The sequence below is a fragment of the Bos taurus genome, chromosome 17 (genome assembly GCF_002263795.3).
Source record: "Bos taurus isolate L1 Dominette 01449 registration number 42190680 breed Hereford chromosome 17, ARS-UCD2.0, whole genome shotgun sequence".
In the NCBI taxonomy this organism is placed as follows: Eukaryota; Metazoa; Chordata; class Mammalia; order Artiodactyla; family Bovidae; genus Bos; species Bos taurus.
This window is the reverse complement of record NC_037344.1, coordinates 48,260,967-48,286,714: the sequence shown is the minus strand read 5'-3', so window position 1 is coordinate 48,286,714 and position 25,748 is coordinate 48,260,967. Positions and strand designations below refer to the sequence as shown.

At 45.5% G+C, this 25,748-nt stretch overlaps 1 protein-coding gene and 1 non-coding gene across 4 annotated transcripts in view; both read left to right on the top strand.

The window, feature by feature from the left end:
- The first annotated feature begins 230 nt into the window (after window positions 1-230).
- Window positions 231-25,748, top strand: part of GLT1D1 (glycosyltransferase 1 domain containing 1) — a 117,514-nt gene continuing 91,996 nt past the window's right edge. The window contains exons 1-2 of one of the 3 annotated variants that reach the window (XM_024977227.2): window positions 231-624; window positions 20,165-20,313. In XM_024977227.2, coding sequence (XP_024832995.1) covers window positions 557-624; window positions 20,165-20,313 — 217 coding nt within the window. In that variant the 5' untranslated portion in view covers window positions 231-556. The remainder of the gene's footprint in view (window positions 625-20,164; window positions 20,314-25,748) is intronic. The other 2 variants (XM_005217659.5, NM_001192447.1) reach the window with 2 other exon arrangements.
- On the top strand, window positions 7,115-7,187 carry TRNAE-UUC (transfer RNA glutamic acid (anticodon UUC)). Its single transcript has one exon. It is a non-coding gene; the product is annotated as a tRNA-Glu (tRNA).

Genomic DNA, 25,748 nt, shown 5'->3' with positions numbered 1-25,748 from the left:
AGGAGGGACTTGGTCATCATCCCTTGTGCCAGCCACCGTGGAAAGGGACTCGCAACCCTTGGTCCCCAGGGGAGCAATGGGCAGCCACCCTGGTTCCTCTGAGTGTGTGTGTGTGTGTGTGTGTGTAGTGGGGAACCTGTGGCTAACCCTGGTCCCTGTGGGAGGGGATTGTGGCTACCCAGCCCTCCTTGTCTAAGTGGGAAGGGACCTGTTATCTCAGATTACAGGCCACATGGATGCAGACCTATGTTCACTCTGGGACCACCAGAGGAGCCTCTTCTGGTTCCCATGTAGGGGACCCGCGGATGCCCCGGTGCTGGTCCCATGGGAGGGACCTCGCGGACGAACCCCCACCCCCCACCTTTCCGGGCACGCGCCCCACTCGCAGCCCAGCACGCCCCAGAGTCCCGGCGCCGGAACCGGCGAGCGCGGGCGCGGCCTGGGGAGCGGCGGGCGGACTGACTGAGCCCGGCCGCCCGCCGCCCCGGTCCGCGGCCCCACTCCCGCCCCGGGCCCGGCTTCGGTGGGCGGTGGATGGCCGGGCAGCGGCGGCGGCATGCGGCTCCTATTCCTGGCGGTGCTCCGGCGGCACACGGGCAACGCAGTCACCGCCCAGCGCGTCCGGTAGGTGCGGCTGCGCCCGGGGCCTCGGCGAGGGCACCGGGAGGGGGCGGGGAGGGGTCGGCCTGGCTTTCCCGACCGAACCGCGCGCCCAAACGGACCCGCCGGCGGGCGCGGGGCCCGGGGAGCGCGGGGCTGCGAGGCGCGCGCTGGCTCGGCTCTGGAGCGGGGGCCCGGGCCCTAGCCTGGCGCTCCGATTCTAATGAGACGCCCGGGGCCGCTCGGCGGGTGATCCCAGTGATACCCGGCACCCGGGTGGCCCCGTGAGGCAGCGCGGCGGAGGCTTCTCGGCGGTCTCCGCGCGCATCTCGCCGGGGCCGCTTTCAGTGATGCCCCCTATTGATTGTGAATGCCTTAGGTTTGGGGAGACAGCAACGAAACCCCGAGTCGGGGCTTCCGGACGCCACATTTCAGTGGGGACGCTAGAGGAAGAATAAAAGCATATGGGTCCATGTATACAGTGGTACCTATAGACCCATATAGACACAGGCCAGGGGCCGCGTGTGCGTGTGTGCCGTTTCAGGCAGGATGCTCAGGGAGGCCTCCCTGTTGGAGTGACATCTGCGCAGAATCCTGGGTGCCAGGAGCGTTCCTTGAAGCCGGGGCGGCCTGGCGGGGTGTGGGGGGAGGGCGGGTGGCTAACCAGAATTTCCAGGCAGAAGGCGCAGCAAAAGTACAAACCAGTGTTCCTGCATCCTGCCATCCTAAGTACGTTTCTTTGGACTTCCCTGGTGGTCTAGTGGTTAAGAACCCACCCTGCAATGCTGAGGATGGAGGTTCGATCCCTGGCGGGCAAAGTAAGATTCCACAAGCGCTGTCACATGGTCAACATACCCACCTCACCTACCCACACGCTAAGAAACAAACTAGTCTCTCTTCCTTACCTACCCCTCTCCCTGCCTGGCTATCTTCTTAACACTTGTCTTTTAATGCAGTTGCAGTTTTCTTGTTTTCTAGATTTACCCCTCTACTTTTTCTCTTCTCCCTGCTGGAAGGTAAAAGTCCTCAGGGCAAGGAGGGAACTGATTAGTGCCTGAAGCTCAGTTCAGTTCAGTTCAGTTCAGTTCAGTTGCTCAGTCATGTCTGACTCTGCAACCCCATGGACTGCAGCACGGCAGGCTTCCCTGCCCATCCCCAACTCCCTAAGCTTGCTCAAACTCATGTCCATCAAGTTGGTGATGCCATCCAACCATCTCATTCTCTGTCCTCCCCTTCTCCTTCCTTCAGTCTTTCCCAGCATCAGGGTCTTTTCCAAAGAGTTGGCTTTTCACATCAGGTGGCCAAAGTATTGGAGCTTCAGCTTCAGCATCAGTCCTTCCAATGAATATTCAGGACTGATTTGCTTTAGAATGGACTGGTTTGATCTCCTGGCTGAAGTTTCATAGCAGCCTTTTTTTTTTTTTTTTTTTTTCGGCAGAGTGACTTGCTTCATGTAATTTCTCAATTGACTTCCCCTCTGTGAACCTGCTTCCTCATCATGAGAATGAGTGATGGGGCTGTGCCTACCATTTACAGTTTTTCCGACCAAAATTTTCACCATACAGGTTTAAGGTAGTAACACTGCCATCACTCATTTGGAAGGCAGCTGTGCTTGCCACTACTTTTATTTATTTTTTTCCCATGCTGTGCCACATATGGGATTTTACTTCCCCAACTAGGGATTGAACCTGTGCCCCCTGCACTGAAAGTTTGGAGTCTTAACCCCTGGACCACTGCGGAAGTCCCAGTCATCACTCATTTGGACACAAGTAGCCAGGACGCACACAGTGGTCTTCACCCTCATGGAGCACATTCTGTGAGAGGAAGAAAGATTTGGGGATATTAACCAGAAATAAAGGAGGTGATTGAGGCTGTGGATGCAGAGAAGGGCTCTCTCAGGAGGTGACATTCAAATAAAGACCTCAGTGACAGAAGGGCTCACCCACTAAAGGGCTTCCAGGGGCACCAGACAGGCACTGCCACAGACATGTAGCAAGGGTGCAGGGTCCTTTAGTTACTGTGTTCTTTTTTTTCCTGGTTGTACAGGATGCAAAATATTGCTTTGGTCGGTCTCTCATCAGAGCCAGGCTTTGGCCTCCCCTTCACGCACTCAGGAAGATTGCTGGGGATGGGAGTAGAGAAGGGGAAAAGCAGAAGTTGCTGGAAGATATCTTTTGTCTTGTGAAAGCCTGGGTTCCTTGAGGAAATGATGCTGTGTATCCTGAAGGAGAGGGGAAGGTTTCCTTGGCAACAAACTTCCCTGGGAGCCAATTACCAGAAAGCAGTGAGAGCCAGAGGTTCAGACTTTCTCTGAGGGAGACTCCTGTGATCCTCCAGTGACCCTGGGCCATAGGAGAGGGAGCCCCTCAAATGAATAAGATTGGGGTTCCGAACCATCAGTCTACCTGGGCAGGCTGAGTTAGATAAGACTGGGCTTACAAAAAGGGGAAATGGGTCCATTCTTGCACACTCAAGCTTGTAGTTGTGAATGAACACCCGATATATAAATGGTGATGCTGACTTTCGATGGGCACATCCACACGGCACAGGATGACATACAGGGCACTCTGGGAAGCTATCCTGGGCTAGACTTAGGCTGGTTCAGATCTCCTGCCTTCACTTGCCAGCTTCCCTGCTTAAGATCTCTAAGATCTAGGTCAGGTTACATGATCACAGCTCAAACCTGCCACATAGGCTTGTTGTTAGGATCAAATGTGAGTGTTTTGAAACAGGGTGTGGTACTTAGTACGCACTCAGTAAACATGGGCTGGTTATGAAACTATGTACCTTAGTTGGCAAAGCAGGGAAGGGTCAGTGTGAACGGGGTGGTGTCTCGGGTTGCGGGGCAAGCAGGTGGAATGTTGGTAAAAGCGGATCCCTTCTGAACCAAATTGTGCAAACTAAGCAGTACAGAATATTCTATGTCAGTGATTTTTTTTTTTTTGGCTGCATCTTGAGCAATGCAGGATCTTAGTTCCCTGACCAGGGATTAAACTGGTGATCCCTGCAGTGGTTAAGCTTGGAGTCTTAACCACCGGACTGCCAGGGAAGTCCCATAGGTCAGTGCTTCTTGATGGGAGCAGAGGCCAAGAAAATGTGTGACAGAGGAGGGAGTGATTTTCCCCCGAGAACATGGAGCAATACCTAGAGGTATCTTAGGTTGTCACAGCTCCCGGCATCCTGTGAGTAGAGGCCAAGGATGCAGCTAAATACCCTCCAATGCACAGGGCAGCCCATGACAAAGACAGAATGAGCTCAAAATGTCAGTGGTGCTGAGGCTGACAATCCCTGCTCTTGGTGGAGTCAGCAGATGTGGCTGGAGGGGTAGACCCAAGTCATGAAAGACCTTCAGCTATTCATTTATTTTTAGCTGTGCTGGGTCTTCATTCCTTTGAGGGCTTCTACTCTTTGGTTACAGTGTACCGGCTTCTCATTGCCGAGTTTTCTGATGTTGTGGAGCAGGGGCTTTAGGGTATGTGGGCTTCAGGAGTTACAGCTCACGGGCTCTAGAACATAGGCTAGTAGTTGTTCAAGGGTTAGATACCTCACGGCATGTGGAATCTTCCCAGACCAGGGCTCTTGGGAACCCTTGTCCCCTGCATTGGCAGGTGGATTCTTATACACTGGACCACCAGGGAAGTCCTGTTGGCAGAATTTTGAAATACCCTAATCAAGGCCTACTCTCTGGGATTGTCTCCTAAGCCCCATGAATGTTAGAAACCTGCATCAGAGGTTTGTTCACCAGCGTGCAGCGTTTCATAAAGAAGAGAACTGTTTAGGGTACGTGGTTTGCTGCACAGTTATGGGGCCCTTTGTGTGGAGGAGAATCAGGGAGCCCTGCACACCCAGCAACCCTGCTGTCTGCATCTCCCTTTGGTCAGTGTCCCCACTGTGTCACCTGGCTCAGCTAGAAGCCAGGCCCAGTGAGAGAATCCATGTTTCCCTCCTCTCACTTCTAATCCCCTGAGGCTTTCAACAATTTCCAGAAGAACCCCCAAATCCTGAGGACCCTCTGAGCCAGGCGAATGGGTTCAGGTCAGTTCCTCACAGTAAAGGTGGAAATTTAAATTGCACAAGTTAAAAAAGAAAGTCATAGCATTCTCTTTGGGACAAAGTAACGGGAGATCAGTGTCAAAGGACACCTCCTGTTAGGCTAAAATCAATAACAGGGTCAAGTAGTAGGTCAGAGATCCTCCACCTCTAAACTCAAAGGTATTTACTCTCTGGCCATTTCCAGGGAAGGTTTGCTGACCCCTGCTCTAAATCAGACCATCAGAGACTTGATAGATTACTACGTCCCATACCTAGAGTTTTGTCTGTGGTGTTGTAGCCATGCGTTCCGGGAAACAAATTCACTCAGGACAATGCAGATAGTGGAGTGCAGTTTATTACACCGGCGGGCCCAAGGCAGTTTATTACTCCTCTTGGCCAAGGACCCTGACCAGTTTTTGTGAAAACCTTATATACCCTAAGTGTACTTGCTCAAACCCACCTCCCCAAATTCCTTGAAACTAGTCTGGACAAGGTAAAAGAGATATGATCAAAGTTAACCCATGATTCATGTGTCACAAGACTAGGTAAACAGTGGACATTTATCAATAGGCCTGTGGTCATATCCTAATAAACATAATGGAATTTACCACTTTGTTCTATTACAGAGATAATTAGCATATTCTTTTAGGCAACGGAGAGTCCAAGTCCAAGTCCTGAGGCTCTTTTATCCGGGGTGGGGTCTGGTTTTCCATTGGTATGCCATTTCTACAGACAAACCGGGCACAAAGTTCAGAGTCTATTGGGAGGGTGAGCCTGGCCTAAGATGGAGTCCAGCTCTGTCTGTTTCCTCCTTCAGTGCGGCTAAAGGTTTAAGGATGTCAAGTGCAAATTGGCACTTGCCAAGAGCGCTGCCAGCGACTGAACAAGGGCATTTGCCATCTGCCTCTGTGGAGATTGAACCCTGTGCTGCTTTAGCTGTTGACCTTCAGCGCCCCCTGAGGGAGTTCAGGGTAGAGTGAGGACTGTGTGCTCCAGGGAATCTGGTGGGACAGGTCTTTAGATAGTCAGATATTTTCAGGAACAGATTTTATGATCCCAATCCTTTTTGTTTGTTTTGTTTAGTTGCTCAGTTGTATCTGACTCTTTGCAACCCCATGGACTGCGGCATGCCAGGCCTCTCTGTCCCTCACCATCTCCCTAAGTTTGCCCAAGTTCATACCCATTGCATTGGTAATACCAGCCAGCCATCTCATCCTCTGATGCCCTCTTCTCCTTCTGCCCTCAATCTTTCCAAGCATCAGGGACTTGTATTGAATCAGCTGTTCTCTTCAGCTGACCAAAATACTGGAGTTTCAGCTTCAGCATCAGTCCCTCCAATGAGTATTTGGAGTTGATTTCCTTTAGGATTGACTGGTTTGATCTCCTTGCTGTTCAAGGGACTCTCAGGAGTCTTCTCCAGCACCACAGTTGGAAGGCATCAATTCTTCAGCAGTCTGCCTTTTTCACGGTCCCGCTCTCACAACCGTAAGTGACCACTGGGAAGAGTATAGCAGTGACTATAAGGACGTTTGTCAGCAGAGTGTTGTCTCTGCTTTTCAACACACTGTCTAGTTTTGTCATAGCTTTCCTGCCAGGAAGCAAATGTCTTCTAATTTCATGGCTGCAGTCACCATCTGCAGTGATTTTAGAGCCCAAGAAGAGGAAATATGTCACTACTTCCACCTTTTCCCCTTCTATTTGCCATGAAGTAATGAGGCCGGATGCCATGATCTTAGTTTTTTTAATATTTAGTTTTAAGCCAGCCCTTTACTCTCATCCTTCACCCTCATCAAGAGGCTCTTTAGTTCCTCTTCTCTTTCTGCCATTAAAGTGGCATCATCTGCATATCTGAGGTTGTTGATGTTTCTCTCGCTTCTCTTGATTTCAGCTTGTAACTCATCCAGCCCGGCATTTCTCATGATGTACTCAGCATATAGGTTAAACAAACAGGGTGACCGCCCTATCATACTTCTTTCTCAATCTTGCACCAATCAGTAGTCCCGTACTGAGTTCTGACTGTTGCTTCTTGACCCACATGTAGGTTTCTCAGGAGACAGGTAAGATGGTTTGGTATTCCCATCTCTTTAAGAGCTTTCCACAGTTTATTATGATTCACACAGTCAAAGGCTTTGGTGTATTCAATGAAACAGAGGTAGATGTTTTTCTGGAATTCCTTTGCTTTCTCTATGATCCAGCAAATGTTGGCAATTTGATCTCTGGTTCCTCTTCAGATCCTCATGACTAGCAGAAAACCTTCTGTAAAATGAATGCTTAATGGTATTGAGCTCCGCCTTAACCAAAACCTTATATGTTAATCTTTCCCCACTGCCTCTTTGGAGCAGTCTCTCAGAGCTATCTGAGGTGTTGCCTCTTGGGCTGCAGTCCTCATTTTGCCCCAGATAAACTTAACTCGCAACTCTCAAGCTGTGCATCTTTTTAGTAGAAAAGAAAATGCAAGAAAAGAGATGGAAAAGAAGGAACTTCCCTGGTGGTCCAGTGGTCAGGGCTCAGCACTTTCACTGCTGAGGGCCCTGGTTCAATTCCTGGTTGGGGAATTAAGATCCCACAAGCTACCTATTTTGGCCAAAAAAAAAAAGAAGAACAAGAGATGGAAAACAAGAAAAGGTGGTGAAAGATTGAGGCTTGCTGGGTCCACAGTTCTGGGACTTCCTTGGGGATTCAGTAGTTTAGACTCTACAGTTCTAATGCAGAGGGCGTAGGTTCAATTTAATTTTTAATTTTTTGGTGGGGCCCAAAAATTAAAAACAAAAAACCAGAATCACACAGCAGAGTAGGGAGTTCTAAAAGTTGGTGCTTGGACCAGGGCTCTGACACCAGAGTGAATGCAATGTCCCTGTGTTGAGAGAGCCAGACTTTGTACAGGAGTGTGTGGTTGTGTGTTCTCTTTTTCCTCCATCTGAAACACAGTGTGATTTTATTTGATGGGAAGTAGTTTAGATAACAGAAGCAAACAGAAGACTTTGTGGAAATGCACTGGAGGGGGAAAAAAAAGGAGGAAAGCAAATATCACATGTAGTACAGTCCTGACCCTACTGCCCAGGGACCCTCTGCTGGTATAGGTCTGAATTCTGCTGTAACCACCAAGTGTTGCTGGGGGTTTGGCTCTGCAGAAGAGTTCAAAGATACTGTTCTATGTACCCCTTGACATGGAACCAGGACCCTGTCCCACAGCTGCAGTATTGTTTCTTGACTGCTCTTCCCTTGTCTCCGCAACCCCTCCCTTCCCTGATGAACAACTATTTGAACCTGCTCTTTGGACCTCAGAGAAGGTCACCGAGGCTGTATGAAGCCTATTTCTTATAAAGGCTTCCATACCCGGAAGCCCCACAGGGTCCTGCCCAGTTTCAGAAACTGCAGGTGTACATTAAGTCAGTGAGAAAAGGCTTTCATCTTTTCCCCTGATAAAATCATTGTTGCTTATTGTTTTCATTCAGCAAATATTTATTATTGCACATCTCCAGGGGCACAGAGCTGGGAAGGCTCTGGAACAGAGGAAGACAGGTTAGCCCTGCAGAAGCCAGCAGCTGCTCAGCCAGAGAATTTTTAGCACATCAGCTCAACGCTATGCCGTCATTTGAAAGAAGGTTTCGGCATTCTAGCACGAATGTACAATCACACGGATTCTTTAATTACAATATGATCAATGCTAGGAAGAACTGCCAGGTGGAAAGAGTGTGTTCTACCTGCCAATGCAGGAGACGAAAGAGACGTGGGTTTGATCCCTGGGTCAGAAAGATCCCCTGGAGTAGGAAATGGCAACCTGCTCCATTATTCTTGCTTGGAAAATTCCATGGGCAGAGGACCCTGGCAGGCTACAGTCCATGGGGTTACAAAGAGTTGGACATGATTGAGTGCGCTCACACACACACACACACACACACACACAAGAGTGTGTTCAAAAGACAGACCTATTTCTAGAGGGTCTGGGAGGCTCCCCAGAGAAATAGCTTTTCCTTTCTCATGCAGTTTTTTTAATTGAGATATAATTCACATACCATAAAATTCACCCTTTTAAAGCATCCAATTCAGTGGTTTTTAGTATATTCATAAAGTCACACAACCATCACCACTATCTCATTTCAGAACATTTTTAACCATCTCAAAAGGCACCCCAGACCCATTAACTGTCATCTTCCCCTCCGCCCCCCAGTGCCCCTCCCCAAGCTCCAGGCAGCCAATAATCTTTCTGTCCCCATGGATTTGCCTTTTTTGGACATCTCATATAAATGAAATCATACTCTATATGGTCCTTTCTGAAGGCTCTGCAGAATGCATCAGTACTTAATTCTTTTATAGCGGAATAATATATTCCATTTATGGCCATATCACATGTTGCTTGTCCATCCATCAGCTGAAGGACATTTGAGTTGTTTGCACTTAACTAGCTACTATGACTAGGGCTGCTGTGAATGTTTGCATATGAGAAAAAAACTTTTTATTTATTTTTTATTATTTATTTACTTTGGCCACACTGCACAGCGCGTGGACTCTTAGTTCCCCAACCAGGGATGGAACCCACGCCCTATGCATTGGAAATATGGAACCTTAACCGCTGGGTCACTGGAAAAATCCCAAGAGAAATAACTTTTTAAGCTGGAGCTTAAAACCTGTGGGTTAATTGGATGAAGAGGGAGAAAGGTTGGGAACAGCATTTCTGGCCAAGGGACCCGCCTGTGGGGATGCCCTGACACAGGAAGCAGCTTGTGGAGTTGAGAAGTGGAGGCATCTGAAGAGTTAGCAAGAGAGGGCAGCTTCCAGGTGAAGGTTCTGGATTGAATGCTAGCAAGATTTGGGAGTGAGGGACTGAGGTGGGTGACATAGGAACAAAGGGAGAGTACAGGCTTGAAAATGATTTGGAAGGACCTGGGATGATGTAGCAGAGGAGAGAGATGATGTAAGAGATGTAAAAAATTGAATATTTCCTGCCATACCAGTAGACAAGGACGTCACAGTCATTGGTGATTGCAGCCGCCACTGATGGTGAGCTGGTGAGCCCTGAGGACACTCAGGAAGGAAAAAATACCTGCCATCTATTACTAGCAGACATCAGACTGCAGCCTGAGGAATCTCAGGATGTGAAAACTGAGGATACTGGCCCCAGATAGCTGAGGTGCATACCAAAGGAATGATTTCACCAAGCCCAGACTCTTGCATCTTCCCAATACATAGAAAAGTCCTCAATTCCTTAACTTGAGATATCCGGTTTTCTTTTTGTTGTTGCTGCTATAATTTTCCTTTTTTAAAACATTTTATTTTGTACTGGGGTATAGCTGATTAACAAGCAACGCTGTGATAGTTTCAGGTGAACAGTGAAGGGACTCAGACATGCATATCCATGTATCCATTCTCCCCTAAACTCCCTTGTCATCCAAGCTGCCACATAGCACTGAGCAGGTTCCCTGTGCTATACAATAGGTCCTTGTTGACTATTCATTTACAATACAACAGTGTGTATAAGTCAATCTCAAACTTTGGAACTATCCTTTCCCTTCATCCATCCTCTGGGCAACCTGTAAGTTTGTTCTCTATGTCTGTAAGCAGGACTCTTGCTTTATCACTAAATTATCCTTTCTTATTTTATTTTCTATTTTTGGGAGTTTATTTTTCTTTAAAAATTTTTTCTTTATTACTTTTTTGTTTTGTTTTGAGCAATTGATGGTTGCTTCTATTTTATGTTCCCTCCCTTCCCTAATTAATAACTGCTTGAGTCTGCTCTTTGGAACTTGGGGAGGGTCTAGGAAACGAAAGCCTTTTTCTACAAACAAGAAATAGGGGACAGGGAGGGGCTTTGTGACCCTCTGAGGTCAGAGTACTGTTGCTGTGGAAGGGATGAAGGGCCTCGGGGAAAGATCACCTCTGTGATTAGAGACCCTGATGGTTTATGAGAAGCTAGACAGGATTTTAGATCAGGAACAAGAAAGGCTCTAATCTGATGGTCTATAATAGTAACAGAGATTTGCAGCCTCATGTCACTGAAAACCCAACCCTAATCACATGGACAAGGAAAGGGATTTAGCTGCTTATCCTATAAAAAGTCTGAAGGTAGGGCAGACTTCGGGCATGATGTTACTTTTAAGATAGTATGGACGAGAGTCAGTTGCTCTCTCTGTCTTGTATCCACTTCCCATGCTTGTCAGGTTTTCTTTGCTGGCACCTCCCAACTCTATATCTATTCAGTTCAAGCCCAGCAAGAAACAGAACTCTCCCTGGTGGCTCAGACAGTAAAGTGTCTGTCTGCAGTTCAGGAAACCTGGGTTTGATCCCTGGGTTGGGAAGATCCCCTGGAGAAGGAAATGGCAGTGCACTCCAGTATTCTTGCCTGGAAAATCCCATGGACGGTATCCCATGGATGGCGGAGCCTGGTAGGCTACGGTCCATGGGATCTGCAAAGAGTCGGACACAACTGAGCGACTTCACTTTCACTTTCAGCAAGAAACACAAGTCTGAGTCCCTGAAAGTGCAGTCCCAAGTTCCAGAGTGCCTGCCCTGGGCTGGTTGTATGCATAGGTGGCAAGCTCTGATTGGATCCTGGAGTTGAGTGCTTCACACTGAAATGAGGGATGCGGATGTTCAAGGAAGAGGGGAAGTGGAAATGGATGTTATCGAAGTGTCGACAAAAAAGTGCAACGTGAGAGTTGCGAGCTAAGTTTTATTTGGGGTAAAATGAGGGCTGCAGCCTGGGAGACAGCACCTCTGATAGCTCTGAGAGACTGCTCCAAAGAGGCAATGGGAAGAAGGAAGGTCAATAGGGGAGTTCAATGCAATTGAGCACTTACTTTACACAAGGTTTTCTGCTAGTCATGAGAAGCCGATGTCACCATGAAGGGATTTAGTGCTTTCCTAGATATGAAGAGATACAAAGTTTGGGATCATGATATCAGTTCCTGGAAATATCTATCTATCTAAAGACCTGTTCCACCAGATTCCCTGGAACACAGAGTGTCTCATTCCACCTTGGATTCCCTCAGCCTGTATTGAAGATCAATAGCTGCATCAGCACAGGGTTCAATCTCCACAGAAGCAGATGGCAAATGCCCTTGTTCTTGTTTGGTGGTGGTGGGGGTGGTTTAGTCGCTAAGTCGTGTCCGACTCTTTCGATCCCATAGACTGTAGCCTGTCAGGCTCCTCTGTCCATGGGATTCTCCAGGCAAGAATACTGGAGTGCTTTGCCATTTCCTTCTCCAGGGAATCTTCCTGACCCAGGAATTGAACCCAGGTCTCCTGCATTGCAGGCAGATGATTTACCAACTGAGCTATGTAGAAACTGGCAAATGCTCTTGGCAAGTGCCAATTTTTAGTTGACAGAGGTGACATATTTCAGAGTGAAAGCTTTATTGATACTTACCAGTAAAGGAAAGAGGAAAAGCAGACCTCTGAACTTTTGAAGTTTTAGTTCAGTTCAGTTGAGTCACTCAGTTGTGTCTGACTCTTTGTGACCCCATGGACTGCAGCAAGCTAGGCTTCTCTGTCCATCACCACCCCCCAGAGCTTGCTCAAACTCATGTCCATCGAGTCAGTGATGCCATCCAACCATCTCATCCGCTGTCTCTGCTTCTCTTCCTGCCTTCAATCTTTTCCAGTATCAGAGTCTTTTCCAGTGAGTCAGTTCTTCACATCAAGTAGCCAAAGTATTAGAGTTTCAGCTTCCAGTGAATATTCAGGACTGATTCCCTTTAGGATTGACTGGTTTGATCTTGTAGTCCAAGGGACTCTCAAGAGTCTTCTCTGACACCACAGTTCAAAAGCATCCATTTTTGAAGGTTTAAGGGAAAAATAAATGTTGTAGGTATCCCTTGACTTCCTACTTTAGCATTCTAATCCCCTATGATGCAAAGGACATCTTTTTTTGGTGTTAATTCTAGAAGGTCTTGTAGGTCTTCATAGAACCAATCAACTCCAGCTTTTTCAGCATTTGTGGTTGGGGCATTGACTTGGATTACTGTGTTGTTGAATGGTTTACTTAGAAATGAACAGAGATCATTCTGTCATTTTTAAGATTGCACCCAAGTACTGCATTTTGGACACTTTTGTTGACTGAGGGCTACTCCATTTCTTCTAAGGGATTCTTGCCCACAATAGTAGATATAATGGTCATCTGAACTAAATTTGCCCATTTCTATCCATTTTGGTTCACTGATCCTTAAAATGTCGATGTTCACTCTTGCATCTCCTGCTTGATCCTGTCCAGTTTACCTGGATTCATGGACCTGACATTCCAGGTTCCTATGCAGTATTGCTCTTTATAGCATCAGACTTTACTTTCATCACCAGACACATCCACAAGTGAGTGTCGTTTCCACTTTGGCCCAACCACGTCACTCTTTTTGGAGCTATTCATGATTGCCCTCCGCTCTTCCCCAGTAGCATACTGGACACCTTCCAAACTGGGGGGCTCATCTTCTGGTGTCGTATCTTTTTGCCTTTTCATACTGTCCATCGGGTTCTCTCAGTAAGAATACTGGAGCGATTTGCCATTCCCTCATCCAGTGGACCACGTTTTGTCAGAACTCTTCACTGTGACCCGTCCACCTTGGGTGGCCCTGCATGGCATGGCTCACAGCTTCATTGCTATGCAACCCTCTTCTCCACGACAAGGCAGTGATCCATGAAGGAGTTCTAGAGCTGAAGAGGATGTAATCCATGTGTTTAGACATAAAGGGAGCCACTGTGTCATTTAAAACATTCTAGTAGTCACTTTAAACAAAGCAGAAACAGATCAAATTAATTTTAATAATACGGTCTTATGAACTCAGTATATCCACATATTATTTCAACATGTTGTCAATACAAAAATTATGATTGCGCTGTATTCATTTATTTGATTGCACTGGGTCTTAGTTGTGGCATGCAAGATCTTTAGCTGTGGCATGCGAACTCTTAGTTGTAGCATGTGGGATCTAGTTCTCTGACCAGGGATCAAACCCAGGCCCCCTGCATTGGGAGTGCAGTCTTAGCCACTGGACTACCAGGGAAGTCCCTGTACATATATTTTACACTCAGCACATCTTTTTTCGACTTGCCACATTTGCAGTGCTCAGTTGGCTTTATTATTAGACAATGTAGGACTCACCCTGCAGATGGGACCTGTCTCTTCCATTTGATGTAGGACCCCTCATTTCTTGTTGTCTCCCCTTCGCCCCAAGTTCATTTACTTCATCAGTCTGAGCTCAGTAGTCTTTTGGGTTCAGGAGACCTGATCTAGATGCTTTACCTGTTTTGTGACTATATGTTTGCATTATTTTAAAAAGAGTGACTTCCTAACAGTTATCTCTCAAGTATAAGAATCCACTAGAATCACATTAAAAAGTAGATTCACTTTACAGTTTGCAGAACTCACCAAAGGAGATAATATGCAAGGTAACACCATGTCCCACAAATGTGCTGTTATTATCTCACTGCATTTATGGAGAGGCAAGGGGGGCAGTGTTCTCTCCAGTTTACTCTCCTGAGCTGGGGCTCACGGGTTCATGTGGGCATTGCCTTGACAGGTCTTCATCTTGCTGAGCTTCATCATGGTTTCAAGACCAGCATGGTTTCTCTTAACTTATCTGAACTTCCTTTCTTAAAAAAGTTTTTATTTACTTAATTATTTTTGGCTGCACCGGGTCTCTGTTGCTGCACATGGGCTTTCTCTAGTTGCAGTGAGCAGGGGCTATTCTTCATGGTGGTGCACGGGCTTCTCATTGTGGTAGCTTCTCTTGTTGCAGAGCTAGGGGTCTAGGGTGCAGGCTCAGTAGTTGTGGCTTGTGGGCTCAGTAGTTGTGGCACACAGGTTTAGTTGCGCCTAGGCATGTGGGATCTTCCCGGACCAGGGATTGAACCCATGTCCCCTGCATTGGTAAGTAGACTGTCAACCACTGGACCACCTGGGAAGTCCCACGTCTCAGAACTCCCTGAAATAGTATCAGAGTGTGACATCTTACACTTCAACACAGGTAGCTTACCCCACCAGTGACACGACATTCTTTCCCCCCAGGTGAACCATAGTTGAGCCAGGTTGACATCACGGGACAGTAATGTCAACACCAGGTTGACATTAGGTGCAATGTTCTATGAGAATCAGTGGGCCCCGCCACCTGCTCACACTTAGAGGCCCACAAGGTGAGATGGCCTTAAGAAATATTAGATTCCTGTTTCCTGTCTCAGGATCATGCAGGGGCTCATGGCTATGGAATGGGATGCAGTTCGTGCGGCCTGCCCTGTATCAGTTTTTCTTGCCTTTTTTTTTTTTTTTAATGGAGACATCATAGCTTATCAAAATCCACATAGGCTAAACACACAAATGATTAAGCTCTGTTTGTGCACTCAGTTAAATATGATGGCTTTCAGCCAAGTGGAAGCAGATAGAGTCCTACTGAATCTTTGAATCTTGAGTCAGGGATGTGCAAGGAGGTTTAGTCAATTTCTAGAACATGCTCAAAGTCTCTTAATTTGTTGGAGATGCTTTTGTTCTCAAAAAAAAAAAAGCCTTCGTTAAGCCAAATAAGCCAGAGTTCCTGGGACATAACAGGTGCTTGGGGAATTTATTAGTTGAATCAAGTTATTACTCATGACAAGTGAAGAGTGAAAGTCACTCAGTCATGTCTGACTCTTTGCGACCCCAATTCTCCAGGCCAGAATACTGGAGTGGGTAGCTGTTTCCTTCTCCAGGGGATCTTCCCAACCCAGGGATCAAACCCAGGCCTCCCACATTGCAGTCAGATTCCTTACCAGCTGAGCCACCAGGGAAGCCTAAGAATAATGGAGTGGGTAGCCTATCCCTTCTCCAGTGGATCTTCCCGACCCAGGAATTGAACCGGGGTCTTCTGCATTGCAGGCAGATTCTTTACCTGCTGGGCTACTGGGGAAGCCCAGTGATGCTGAAAGGTCAGCCTCTGTGCGCTGGTGCCAAATCTGTTGCAGGAAGGGGGATCCCTTCCAGGGCCTGAGAGTGGGCTCTTGTCTAACACGTGGCAATGAATTGTTGGAGGAAATACATGTGCTGACAAAGCAAGAGACTTTTTTGGGAAGGGGACTTGGATGGGGAGCAGCAGGGTAAGAGAACCCAGGAGAACTGCTCTGCCACGTGATTCGCAGTCTCAGGTTTTATGGTAATGAGGCTAGTTTCCAGGTTGTCTCTGGCCGATAATTCTGACTCAGGGTCCTTCCTGATGGCGATTGCATGGCTCAGCCAAGATAGATTCCAGTGAGAAGGATTCTGGGAGGTTGGTAGGACTTAGGTACTGGCGTCTCCTCTTTCCTTTTGACTTTTCCTGAATTCTTCTGGTTGATGCTAACTTGTTAGTTCTACATTCCTTTTGAGGACCTCCTGTTTAACAGAACTCACGTAAGTGGTTACTATGGTGCCTGGCCAGGGCAGGTGGTTTCAGTCAGTGGTTCCCCTAACAAATCAAATCTCGGAGACAGAGTTTTGGGTGAAGTAGAAAAGAATAGCTTTATTGCTTTCCCAGGCAAAGGGGAGCCCTTGAAACTCTGTGTCCCAACCCTGAAGAATTTGGTGAGGATTTTTATAGCAATGGTCCAAGGGTAGTGTTGTTGATAGGATTAGGGTGTGTGCATGGCCTGTACTCAGTTAATCTCAAACCAGGATAGGATTAGGGTGTGTGCATGGCCTGTACTCAGTTAATCTCAAACCAGGATAGGATTAGGGTGTATTCATGGCCTGTACTCAGGTAATCTTAAACTTTGACCAGAAGCAAACAGTTGCTTCTTGGCTGTTCCTCTCTTGCCTCTGTATCCCCTTCCTTCTCTGACTGGCAACTGTTTGAACCTGACTTTTGGAACTCAGTGGAAGTCATGGAAGCTGAACAGAAAGGCTCCTGTGCCCCGGAGCCCCAGAAGGAACAAGGACAAAGCAATTTAAAAGTGTTATTTCCTTAAGATCTTATGGAAAAGCCAGAAAGAACTTTTTGGCCAACCTGATACAAATCGGCAGAAAACAAGGCTCAAGTCTTGGTCCATAGAGAATTAAGATTAAAAAAAAAAAAGACTATTTTTAAATATTTATGAGATCATAAAGCTAGTGTTGAAATGCCATTTGAAAATGCGTTTAATAGACAAAGAACAAGGCATTGTCTATATCCCGTCACCCAATCCAATATGCCCTGCCCTGTAGATTCTGCATCAGCCAGAAATCTCTCAGGTATAAATTTCCTAAGTAGAATTCAAACTGTTTCCTTTCCATTTCCCAACACCTTTGTTTTTGGCTTCTCATTTTAGAGTTTTAAAGATGGAATAACAGTCATTTCACAGTTATACTCTGAAGTTTGTGGTGTCCTTATTTTTGCATGATATGTATTTTTAGGCTGAAGTGAGCAGATAACTAGACAGCCTGCAGGCTTCTATCCTGGTTCTGCTTAACAGTTACCATCATCATTTCTAAAGGAGTTGAGGGGGTTAGGTGGTGGTGGTAGGGGGTTGGGGGGTGGTCGGGGGGTAGGGGGCAGTGACAGTGGTCAATCAGCATTAACAGCAGAAATGACAAGATAAAGATACTCAATATGTTGTAAGAACAGAAGCCAACTCAAGTCTCCAGACCTTAGTTTTTCTTTCTTGGCAAGGTGATAGCTGCAGCCTTGCATTTAATTTACAACACAAAAGAGAAAACAAAGAGAGAGAAAAAATTCATCATTCACGTAGTAGTATCGGTGATGATTCTCGCCATATTTCCCAGAGTGGAGGTGGGCTTGAAGATTTGAATCTAATGTATCTTCTGAAGACCTGAGTTCTCCTGAGGCGCCCCCTGTGTAAGGAAGTTGGTCATTTTATGATCATTTGGATTAAATGTTCTAGATCCTTGTTCTTCTATGTTTACTCTTATTATTTGATACAATATTGCTCCTAAGTGCCACCCAGCTAACTCCTCTGATGTTCAGCTGAAGAATAACCATTTTTATTATCTCTGGAATTAGGGGGAAAATGGCTGTGTTAGGTTTGAACTTTGTACTCCAGTACCTTCTGGATGATTTAAGAACTTTTCAAGAGTAATTTTAAGTGTCCTTGATTGCCACTAATGTGCTGATTTTGTGTTTTTCTGTTTGTTCTTTTCCGATTTTGTTTTTGGAGTATAGTTGATTTACAGTGTTGTGTTCATTTCAGGTGTACAACAAAGTGATTCAATCATAGCTATATATTCTTTTTTCAGATTCTTTTCCGTTATAGATTATTACAAGATATTGAGTATAGAGTCCCCTGTGCTATAGCAGGTCCTTGTTGGTTTTCAGTTCTGTAATAGGAGCTCTAAGTATGATGTGACTGCCTTGCTCATATGACTGCAGCCCAGAGGGATGGTGGTAGCGATAGGCTTGGAGCACAATGGAAATAGTGAGGGGACAGCTGCATTAGGAGCAGAGGCTGTCAAATTTCACTGAAGGGGGCTGGTGTTGGGGAATGTTGGGGCCATGTCAGGGGGCTCAGAAGGCATGATGCATTGGACATCCTCCAGATGGAAGGGCAGGACTGGAGCTAAGGATGGCAAGAGTGGGATGCACTTGGCCTTGCAGGGGAAGTGGGATATGAAGGGCACTGTGTGCTAGGCTAGGGCACTTGGACTTGATCCCAGAGACACATCCAGCCATCACTGCTTGCTTTATTCAGTAAGCAAGACAGATGCATGCCCCATTCTCGCAGAGTTGACAATTGAGCTCTCTACTCTTAGCCATTTGAGGGTTTTAATCAAGGGAGAGGCCAAGTTGGATTGGCTGTACATTCACATGCTCACACACATACACCTCAAGCAATTACAAGAAGTTCCACTTATGAACATTGCAGATTTTAAAAACTGCAGAGTGTGCATTCACATGTCTAACCATAAGTTAGTCCTGTGTCTGGCATACATTGTCACATGTGTGCATTGTCTACAAGTTGGTTATGCTTTTGTGTACTTTACTGTGAGTACTATATGGAGGACAGAGGTGCAGTATCTTTATTTCAAGCCCAGGAAGTCTGGAAGCAAGTGCAAAAGCAGCAGTCATGTAACTGTTACTGCTGTACTTTTCAAGGTTCTGTACTATAGGGTTAAAAATGTTTTCTCTATTTTTTTGTGTTTGTTTCCTTTTTATGTATTATTTGTGTGAAAAGTATTACAAACCTATTACAGTACAGTAATATATAGCTGATAGTATTAGCTGGGTACTCAGGCTAACTTTGTTGGACTTACCAATAAATTGGACTTACGAACATGCTCTCAGAATGGAACTCATATGTACGTTAGGGACTTACTATATTAAAAATAATGTATGTACCTGGTCAAAGTATCTAGCCATGCAAAAGGGTCTAGCCGTGCAAAAAAGCTCTGGTCCCTGGATCTCTTTGGACAGAATCATTGTTACCTATTTCTTCTAAATCTTTCTACAGATATTCTATGCACACATGCTATATATACACAGGGTTCTTCACTTTGCTCTCTTTTCATTAACAGTGTGTATTGAGTTCATTCTAAATAATGTCACAGTGATCTGCATTTTCTTCACAGCATCAGGGCTTGATGGCCTCATACTCACTGTAATATAACTGGTCCCCTCCTGTTGCACACTGAGGACATGTGCTTACTTTTTTGCTTCCTCAGTGCTTATTCTTGGATGCATGTGTTGCACTCGTACCCTAGTGTGCTTTTAGGTCAATTCTGAGAAGGGAAGTTATTTGATCACAGAGTTTGTGCATTTTAAATCTGCTAGTGGGGCCTCTCGGCGGACGGGCTGCGCTGCACCGGACGGAGTGGCCGCGCTTCAAGATGTGCTGCCTGACCATGCCCATGCTGCTTCGGGCCCTGGCCCAGGCCCAGGCCGCACGTGCAGGGCATGCAAGTGTCCGTGAATTAAAAAAAAAAATAAAAATAAAAATAAATCTGCTAGTGGTTGCTACTTTGCCCACAGAAGAGCTTGTGCCTGTTTCCCCAGTATAGTAGTGTTTATTTCTTGAAGCCTATGGCAGACTTTCCAAATAGTCTACATTGAAAAGATGATCACATTAAAAAGTTGATCACCATTTTGTGTATGGAAAAGCCCAATTGTATTATGAGGGGTATGGACTGTAATTTTATACTGATCTCTATTTGGGTTGATGGAACTTCTCTGGTGGTGCAGATGATAAAGAATCTGCCTGCAATACAGGAGACTGGGTTTGATCCCTGAGCTGGGAAGATCCCCTGGAGAATGGAATGGCAACCCACTCTCGTATTCTCGCCTGGAGAATTCCATGGACAGAGGAGCCTGGTGGGCTATAGTCCATGGGGTCACAAAGAGTCAGACACAACTGAAGCGACTAACATTTACTCTTTCTTTCCTGCTACCCTTGGTCCCAGCCCTGGTCCCAGTCCCAGTTTTGGTATTTGAGGCTGATGGATGAATGTCTTTTAGGTGGATTGCTTCTAGAGGACAATTCAGAAGATATGTATTATTAACTTTTGGTTTAATGAATCTTTTGATTGATTTAAAGTTTTGACCACAGCAGCAACATGTTCCATTTTAATTTTTTGTTTTCCTATCTTTTTTCTGTTTATTTTTTGATAAAGGGACCATCTAGAAGCTGCAGGTCATGTGTGTATTCTGAAAGATGCCTTTGACTTTGAAAGTCCATCTGAAATCTCAAACTTCATCAAGGCAGAAAACTTGGAGGCAGCTGTGGCTCTGCATTTGTATAGAGGAGGCAGACTTTTGCAAGGTAAGCCCCTCTCTTCGGGATGAAATGCTAGCAGTCACGAAAACCAGCAGTGCCTATAAGGTCAACTTGAAACATAGATGAAACAGTTTATCCCATTTATCCGGTTCCAAAATGGAAGGAACACAATCATCTTTTTGGTTTGTTCTTAACAGATGGATTTTCTAAAATGATGTAACTACGCCAGTTGAGATTGGATGTATATCGAAGCTGTTTTTACTACATTAAGAGTCTTATCGTGAATGTTTTTGATGTGTTTTTCTTCACTCAAAATCTAATGTTCAAAAGTTAAAAATGGGGCTCTTTCACAAAATGTAGAAGTGAGCACATAGGAGAGAGTTTACTCAATTTATTAATGAGGAAACTACTAAGATGCTAAAGCCAATTTAAAGAGCATTTGGGGAGCTGAGACTTGAGTGGGCAATTTAGTAAAGACTGTTAGGATGAGGACTTCCCTGGTGGTCCAGTAGTTAAAAATCTGCCTGTCCATGCAGGGGACACAGGTTCAATCCCTGGCATGGGAAGATCCCACACACCTCGGGGCAACTAAGCCTGTGTTTCACAACTACTGTGCTCGCGTGCTGCAACTACTGAAGCCCATGCACCCTGGAGCCCATGCCTTACTGCAGGAGAGCCACTGCTATGAGAAGCCCGTGCACCCCAACAAAGAGGAGGCCCCGGCTTGTGGCAGTAGAGAAAGCCCGCACTTGGCAAGGAAGATCCAGTGCAGCCAAAAATAAAGAAATAATAAGGTTTTTAAAAGAATATTAGGATGGGGTTGGCTGTAGAACTGGTTAGTGTCCAGCAGGGCAATCACCTGTAAGCTTCGGGCTAAGCTCTCTGTCTACAGCAGCTTCCCACCAGCTCTGTGTTCTGTACATGGTAGTGTGTGTGTGTCATTGCTACTCTCCCAGTTAGTCCAACACCCCGTCCCACCCCGCCATTACCCACCCCATGTCCACATGTCTGGTCTCTATGTCTGCATCTCTATTCCTGCCCTGGAAGTAGGTTCATCTGTACCATTTTTCCAGATTCCACATATGTAAATTGATACAGCCACTGTGGAGAATAGTATGGGGGCTCCTAAAAAAGCTAAAAATAGAGCTATTATATGACCCAGCAATCCTATTACTGGGCATATACTCTGAGAAAACCATAATTCAAAAGGCCACGTACCCTAGTGTTCCTGGCAGCTCTATTTACAATAGCCACAATGAGGAAACAGCCTAGTGTCCGACGACAGATGAAGAATAAAGATGTGGCACATATGTACAATGGAATATTAGTCATAAAAATGAATGAAATTGAGTCATTTGCAGTGATGTGGATGGATCTAGAATCTGTCATACAAAGTGCAGTAAGTCAGGAAGAGAAAAACAAATATTGCATATTAACACATATATGTGGAATCTAGAAAAATAATCCTGGTATTTTTCTTGAGTGCTTGTTAATTTACAGTGGTCTCCCAAAGTTCCCTAGGTGTCCCTCTCTATCTATAATTCCCTACTGGGAACTCTACAACTACCTATATAACTATCTTAGTCTATTCCTAACTACAACTTCACAGAGTAAGAACTTTTAATTAATAGTAAATACTGAAGTCACACAACAGTCTTAGAAAACTAATCCACAGGGAACCTTTAAACACTGCTTTCTTGCACCTTGAAAGGATGTGCATGCAATCATTCTCTTGGCTTTATTTACAATTTTTGGATATTTCTTCTTTTCCCTTCCAAGGTCGGCTTGACTTCACTGAGAGCCCGGTGGCTACCGAGTGGAGGCAAGACAGATAATTTTGTTGTTGAGCCACAAGTGGCTTTTTCCAAACATGAATTAAATGACATGGCAGTGGCAGCTTTTCAGGAGATAGTGTGTCACTTGAGGCCCTACATTATCTATAGTAATCATCATACAGGAGTAACACTTCACTCAGCAAGATGTATCAACTTCTGAAATTTTCAGACATTTCACTGCTGTGAAATTTCAAAGGTGACTTCCTGTTTCCCTGCACTATCAGTTCAGTTAAGTCGTTCAGTCATGTCTGACTCTTTGCGACCCCATGAATCGCAGCACGCCAGGCCTCCCTGTCCATCACCAACTCCAGGAGGTCACCCAAACTCACGTCCATCGAGTCAGTGATGCCATCCAGCCATCTCATCCTCTGTCATCCCCTTCTCCTCCTGCCCCCAATCCCTCCCAGCATCAGCCTTATTAATCTTCTAGCTCTGTCTCCCGCTCCTGCACCATAGGAAGTAGGACCCTCTTTTCCCATATAGGTGTCGCCCAATGGTGCAGCGGTAAAGAATCTGCCTGCCAAAGCAGGAGATGCAGGAGACAAAGGTTCAATCCCTGGTCCGGGAAGATCCCCTGGAGAAGGAAATGGCAACCCATCCAGCATTCTTGCCTGGGAAATCCCATGAACAGCAGAGCCTGGCAGGCTGCAATCCATGGGGTTGCAAAGAGTCAAATATGACTGAGCATGCACACATACATATGGTATATTTAAGCACATAACTTAGTGATCTTTCAAAATCAGTGCTTATGCTGACCATTTGTCACTCCCAATCATCTGCTGAGAAAAAAAATCTCATGGTTTCCTGAACCTGGCTTCTTAAAGCCACCTGATGTCTGTTCCTTGCTAGATTCAAGCCTAAAGCCTATTCTCAACAAGAAACAAAGGGAAAGATTTGTCAAAACCTTGATTTCTCCTTTCTGTGTAACATAATCACAGATCCCGGGAATTATGGATGGACATCTTTCGGGGCCATTATTTTAACTGCCACAGACCTTTCTCTGGTCCCCAAAGGTTCATGTCCATCCCATGTGCTAAAATCTTAACATCCCCCAAAGTCTAAGCCCCTGGCAGAAGGTAAATCCTCTCTACATGGTCTGCTTTTCCACGTCTGGCTGTGTGTATTTTTGGAAAAGGTCACACCTGCCAATAGTAAGAAAGGCAAGCAATATAAAATGTTATAGAGAGAAAAAGTAAGTTTCTCTACCATCCCAGATTTGTGATCTTCTGGGTTCCTTTTTTTTTTTCCCTGCCACACCAAACAGTTTGTGGGATATTAGTTCCCTGACCAGGGATCGAACTCGTGCCCCTGGCAGTGAAAGCATGAGTCCTAATCACTGGACCACCAGGGAAGTACCCGGGGTTCTTTCCATAGAGGCAATGGCAGCTAGGTTTTTCTGCTTATCTTTTCACAGATATTCTTTGTACAGAGAAATTTATGTTGATCATTTTACTACACACATTGTGTTCATCAAAATGCTCTTGATTTTTTTTTTTTTACTTAAATTCCTTTTTAAAGTTTTCATTTGAATTTTTTACTTACCGCCTTTCTGTACCTCCTGTGTATTGTCAGAGTGCTTAGTATCTAAAGGCTGTGAAATGAGAGGCACTTCACTAGAAAGAAAAAATATAAAATCTGCTCCTTTTCATGACAAAAGACTTCTAAGGTAAATACAAGGAAAGATCACTACCTTTTCGTTGCAATGTTGAATCTCTGTAGTGGAAAAGGCAATGGCAACCCACTCCAGTACTCTTGCCTGGAAAATCCCATGGACGGAGGAGCCTGGTAGGCTGCAATCCATGGGGTCACTAAGAGTCGGATATGACTGAGCGACTTCACTTTCACTTTTCAGTTTCATGCATTGGAGAAGGAAATGGCAACCCACTCCAGTGTTCTTGCCTGGAGAATCCCAGGGACGGGGGAGCCTAGTGGGCTGCTGTCTATGGGGTCGCACAGAGTTGGACACGACTGAAGCGATTTAGCAGCAGCAGCGATGGTTTGTTTGAGAAACCCCAGTATGAACTCAAATTAGATCTGGTCTGTTTAGTGGTTTGCTTTTGCTCTTTTGAAATTTTTATTGACCTTTGGAAGTCCTTCTGGGAAGCCCTATTTGATGAGCACGTGTTTAACTTGATCTGTGCATGCTCCATGCCTTTTGAGATTACCAAGGCAGGAAATGTGCCTTCCATCAGTTTAGGGCTCATCATTCAGAATAAATATGCTCCTGGAGGGAGGGGGTGGAATCTTTTTGCACTTGACATTCGCAGCATCTCAGATATTTTTGGTTCCCATACCTTTGTGCTCTCCGTAATTCATCATACTGCATGTTCCTGAAAGATACAGTCTGTGTCTCTTTCCTTTCCCTCCTGGTTCCTCGCCGTCATGGTGACTGATATCATGAATAGCAGGTCTACATTTCAAGCCATCTTTTCCCGTCATAAACACCAGCAGTTCCAAATTAACTCATTTCCCAGGGATGATACACTTGGCTTTATTTATTTATTTTAATTTTAATTTTTAATTGGAGGATAATTGGCTTACAGTGTTGTGTTAGTTTCTGCAGTACAACAATGTGAGTTAGCTGTTTAATGTGTGTATTCAGATATCCTCTCCGTGTTGAGCCTCACTCCCACCTCCCCCATCCCACCCCTCTAGGTCATCACAGTGTACCGAGCTGAGCTCCCTGCGATCTGCAGCAGGCTCCCACTAGCTGTCTGTTTCACACCTGGTAGTGTACATATGTCAGTGCTACTCTTTCAGTTCATCCCACCCTCCCCTTCCTGGCTATGTCCACGTGTTCATTCTCTACATCTGTGGCTCTGTTCTTGCCTTGCAAATAGAGTCATCAGTACCATATTTCTAGCTTCCAAACATTTGAGTTAATATTGCTGTTGTTTAGTCACTAAGTCATGTCTGACTCTTTTGTGACCCTCATGGATTATAGCCCATCAAACGCCTCTGTCCATGGGATTTCCCAGGCAATAATACTGGAATGGATTACCATTTCCTCCTCCAGGGATTCTTTCCAATCCAGGGATCAAACTTGAATCTCCTGCATTAGCAGGCAGATTCTTTACTACTGAGCCACCAGGAAAACCTCATGCATTAACAGACAGTATTTGTTTTTCTTTTTCTGACTGACTTTACTCTGTATGACAGACTCTGAGTTCATCCACATCACTACAACGGACTCAGTTTCATTACTTTTTGTGGCTGAGTAATATTCCATTATATATATATGTATATATATATACATGTATATATCACAACTTTAAAATATTAATTTATTTTAATTGGAGGCTAATTACTTTACATTATTGTGGTGGGTTTTGCCATACACTGACATGAATCAGCCACGGGTGTACATGTGTCCCTCCATCCTGAACCCCCCTCACACCTCCCTCCCCATCCCATCCCTCTGGGTTGTCCCAGTGCACCAGCTTTGAGTGTCCAGTGTCAAACATTGAACTTGGACTGGCCATCTGTTTCACATATGGTAATATACATGTTTCAATGCTACTCTTTCTAATCATCCCACCCTCGCCTTCTCCCACAGAGTCCAAAAGTCTGTTCTTTACATCTGTCTCTTTTGTTGTCTTGCACATAAGGTCATCATTACCATCTTTCTAAATTCCATATATATGT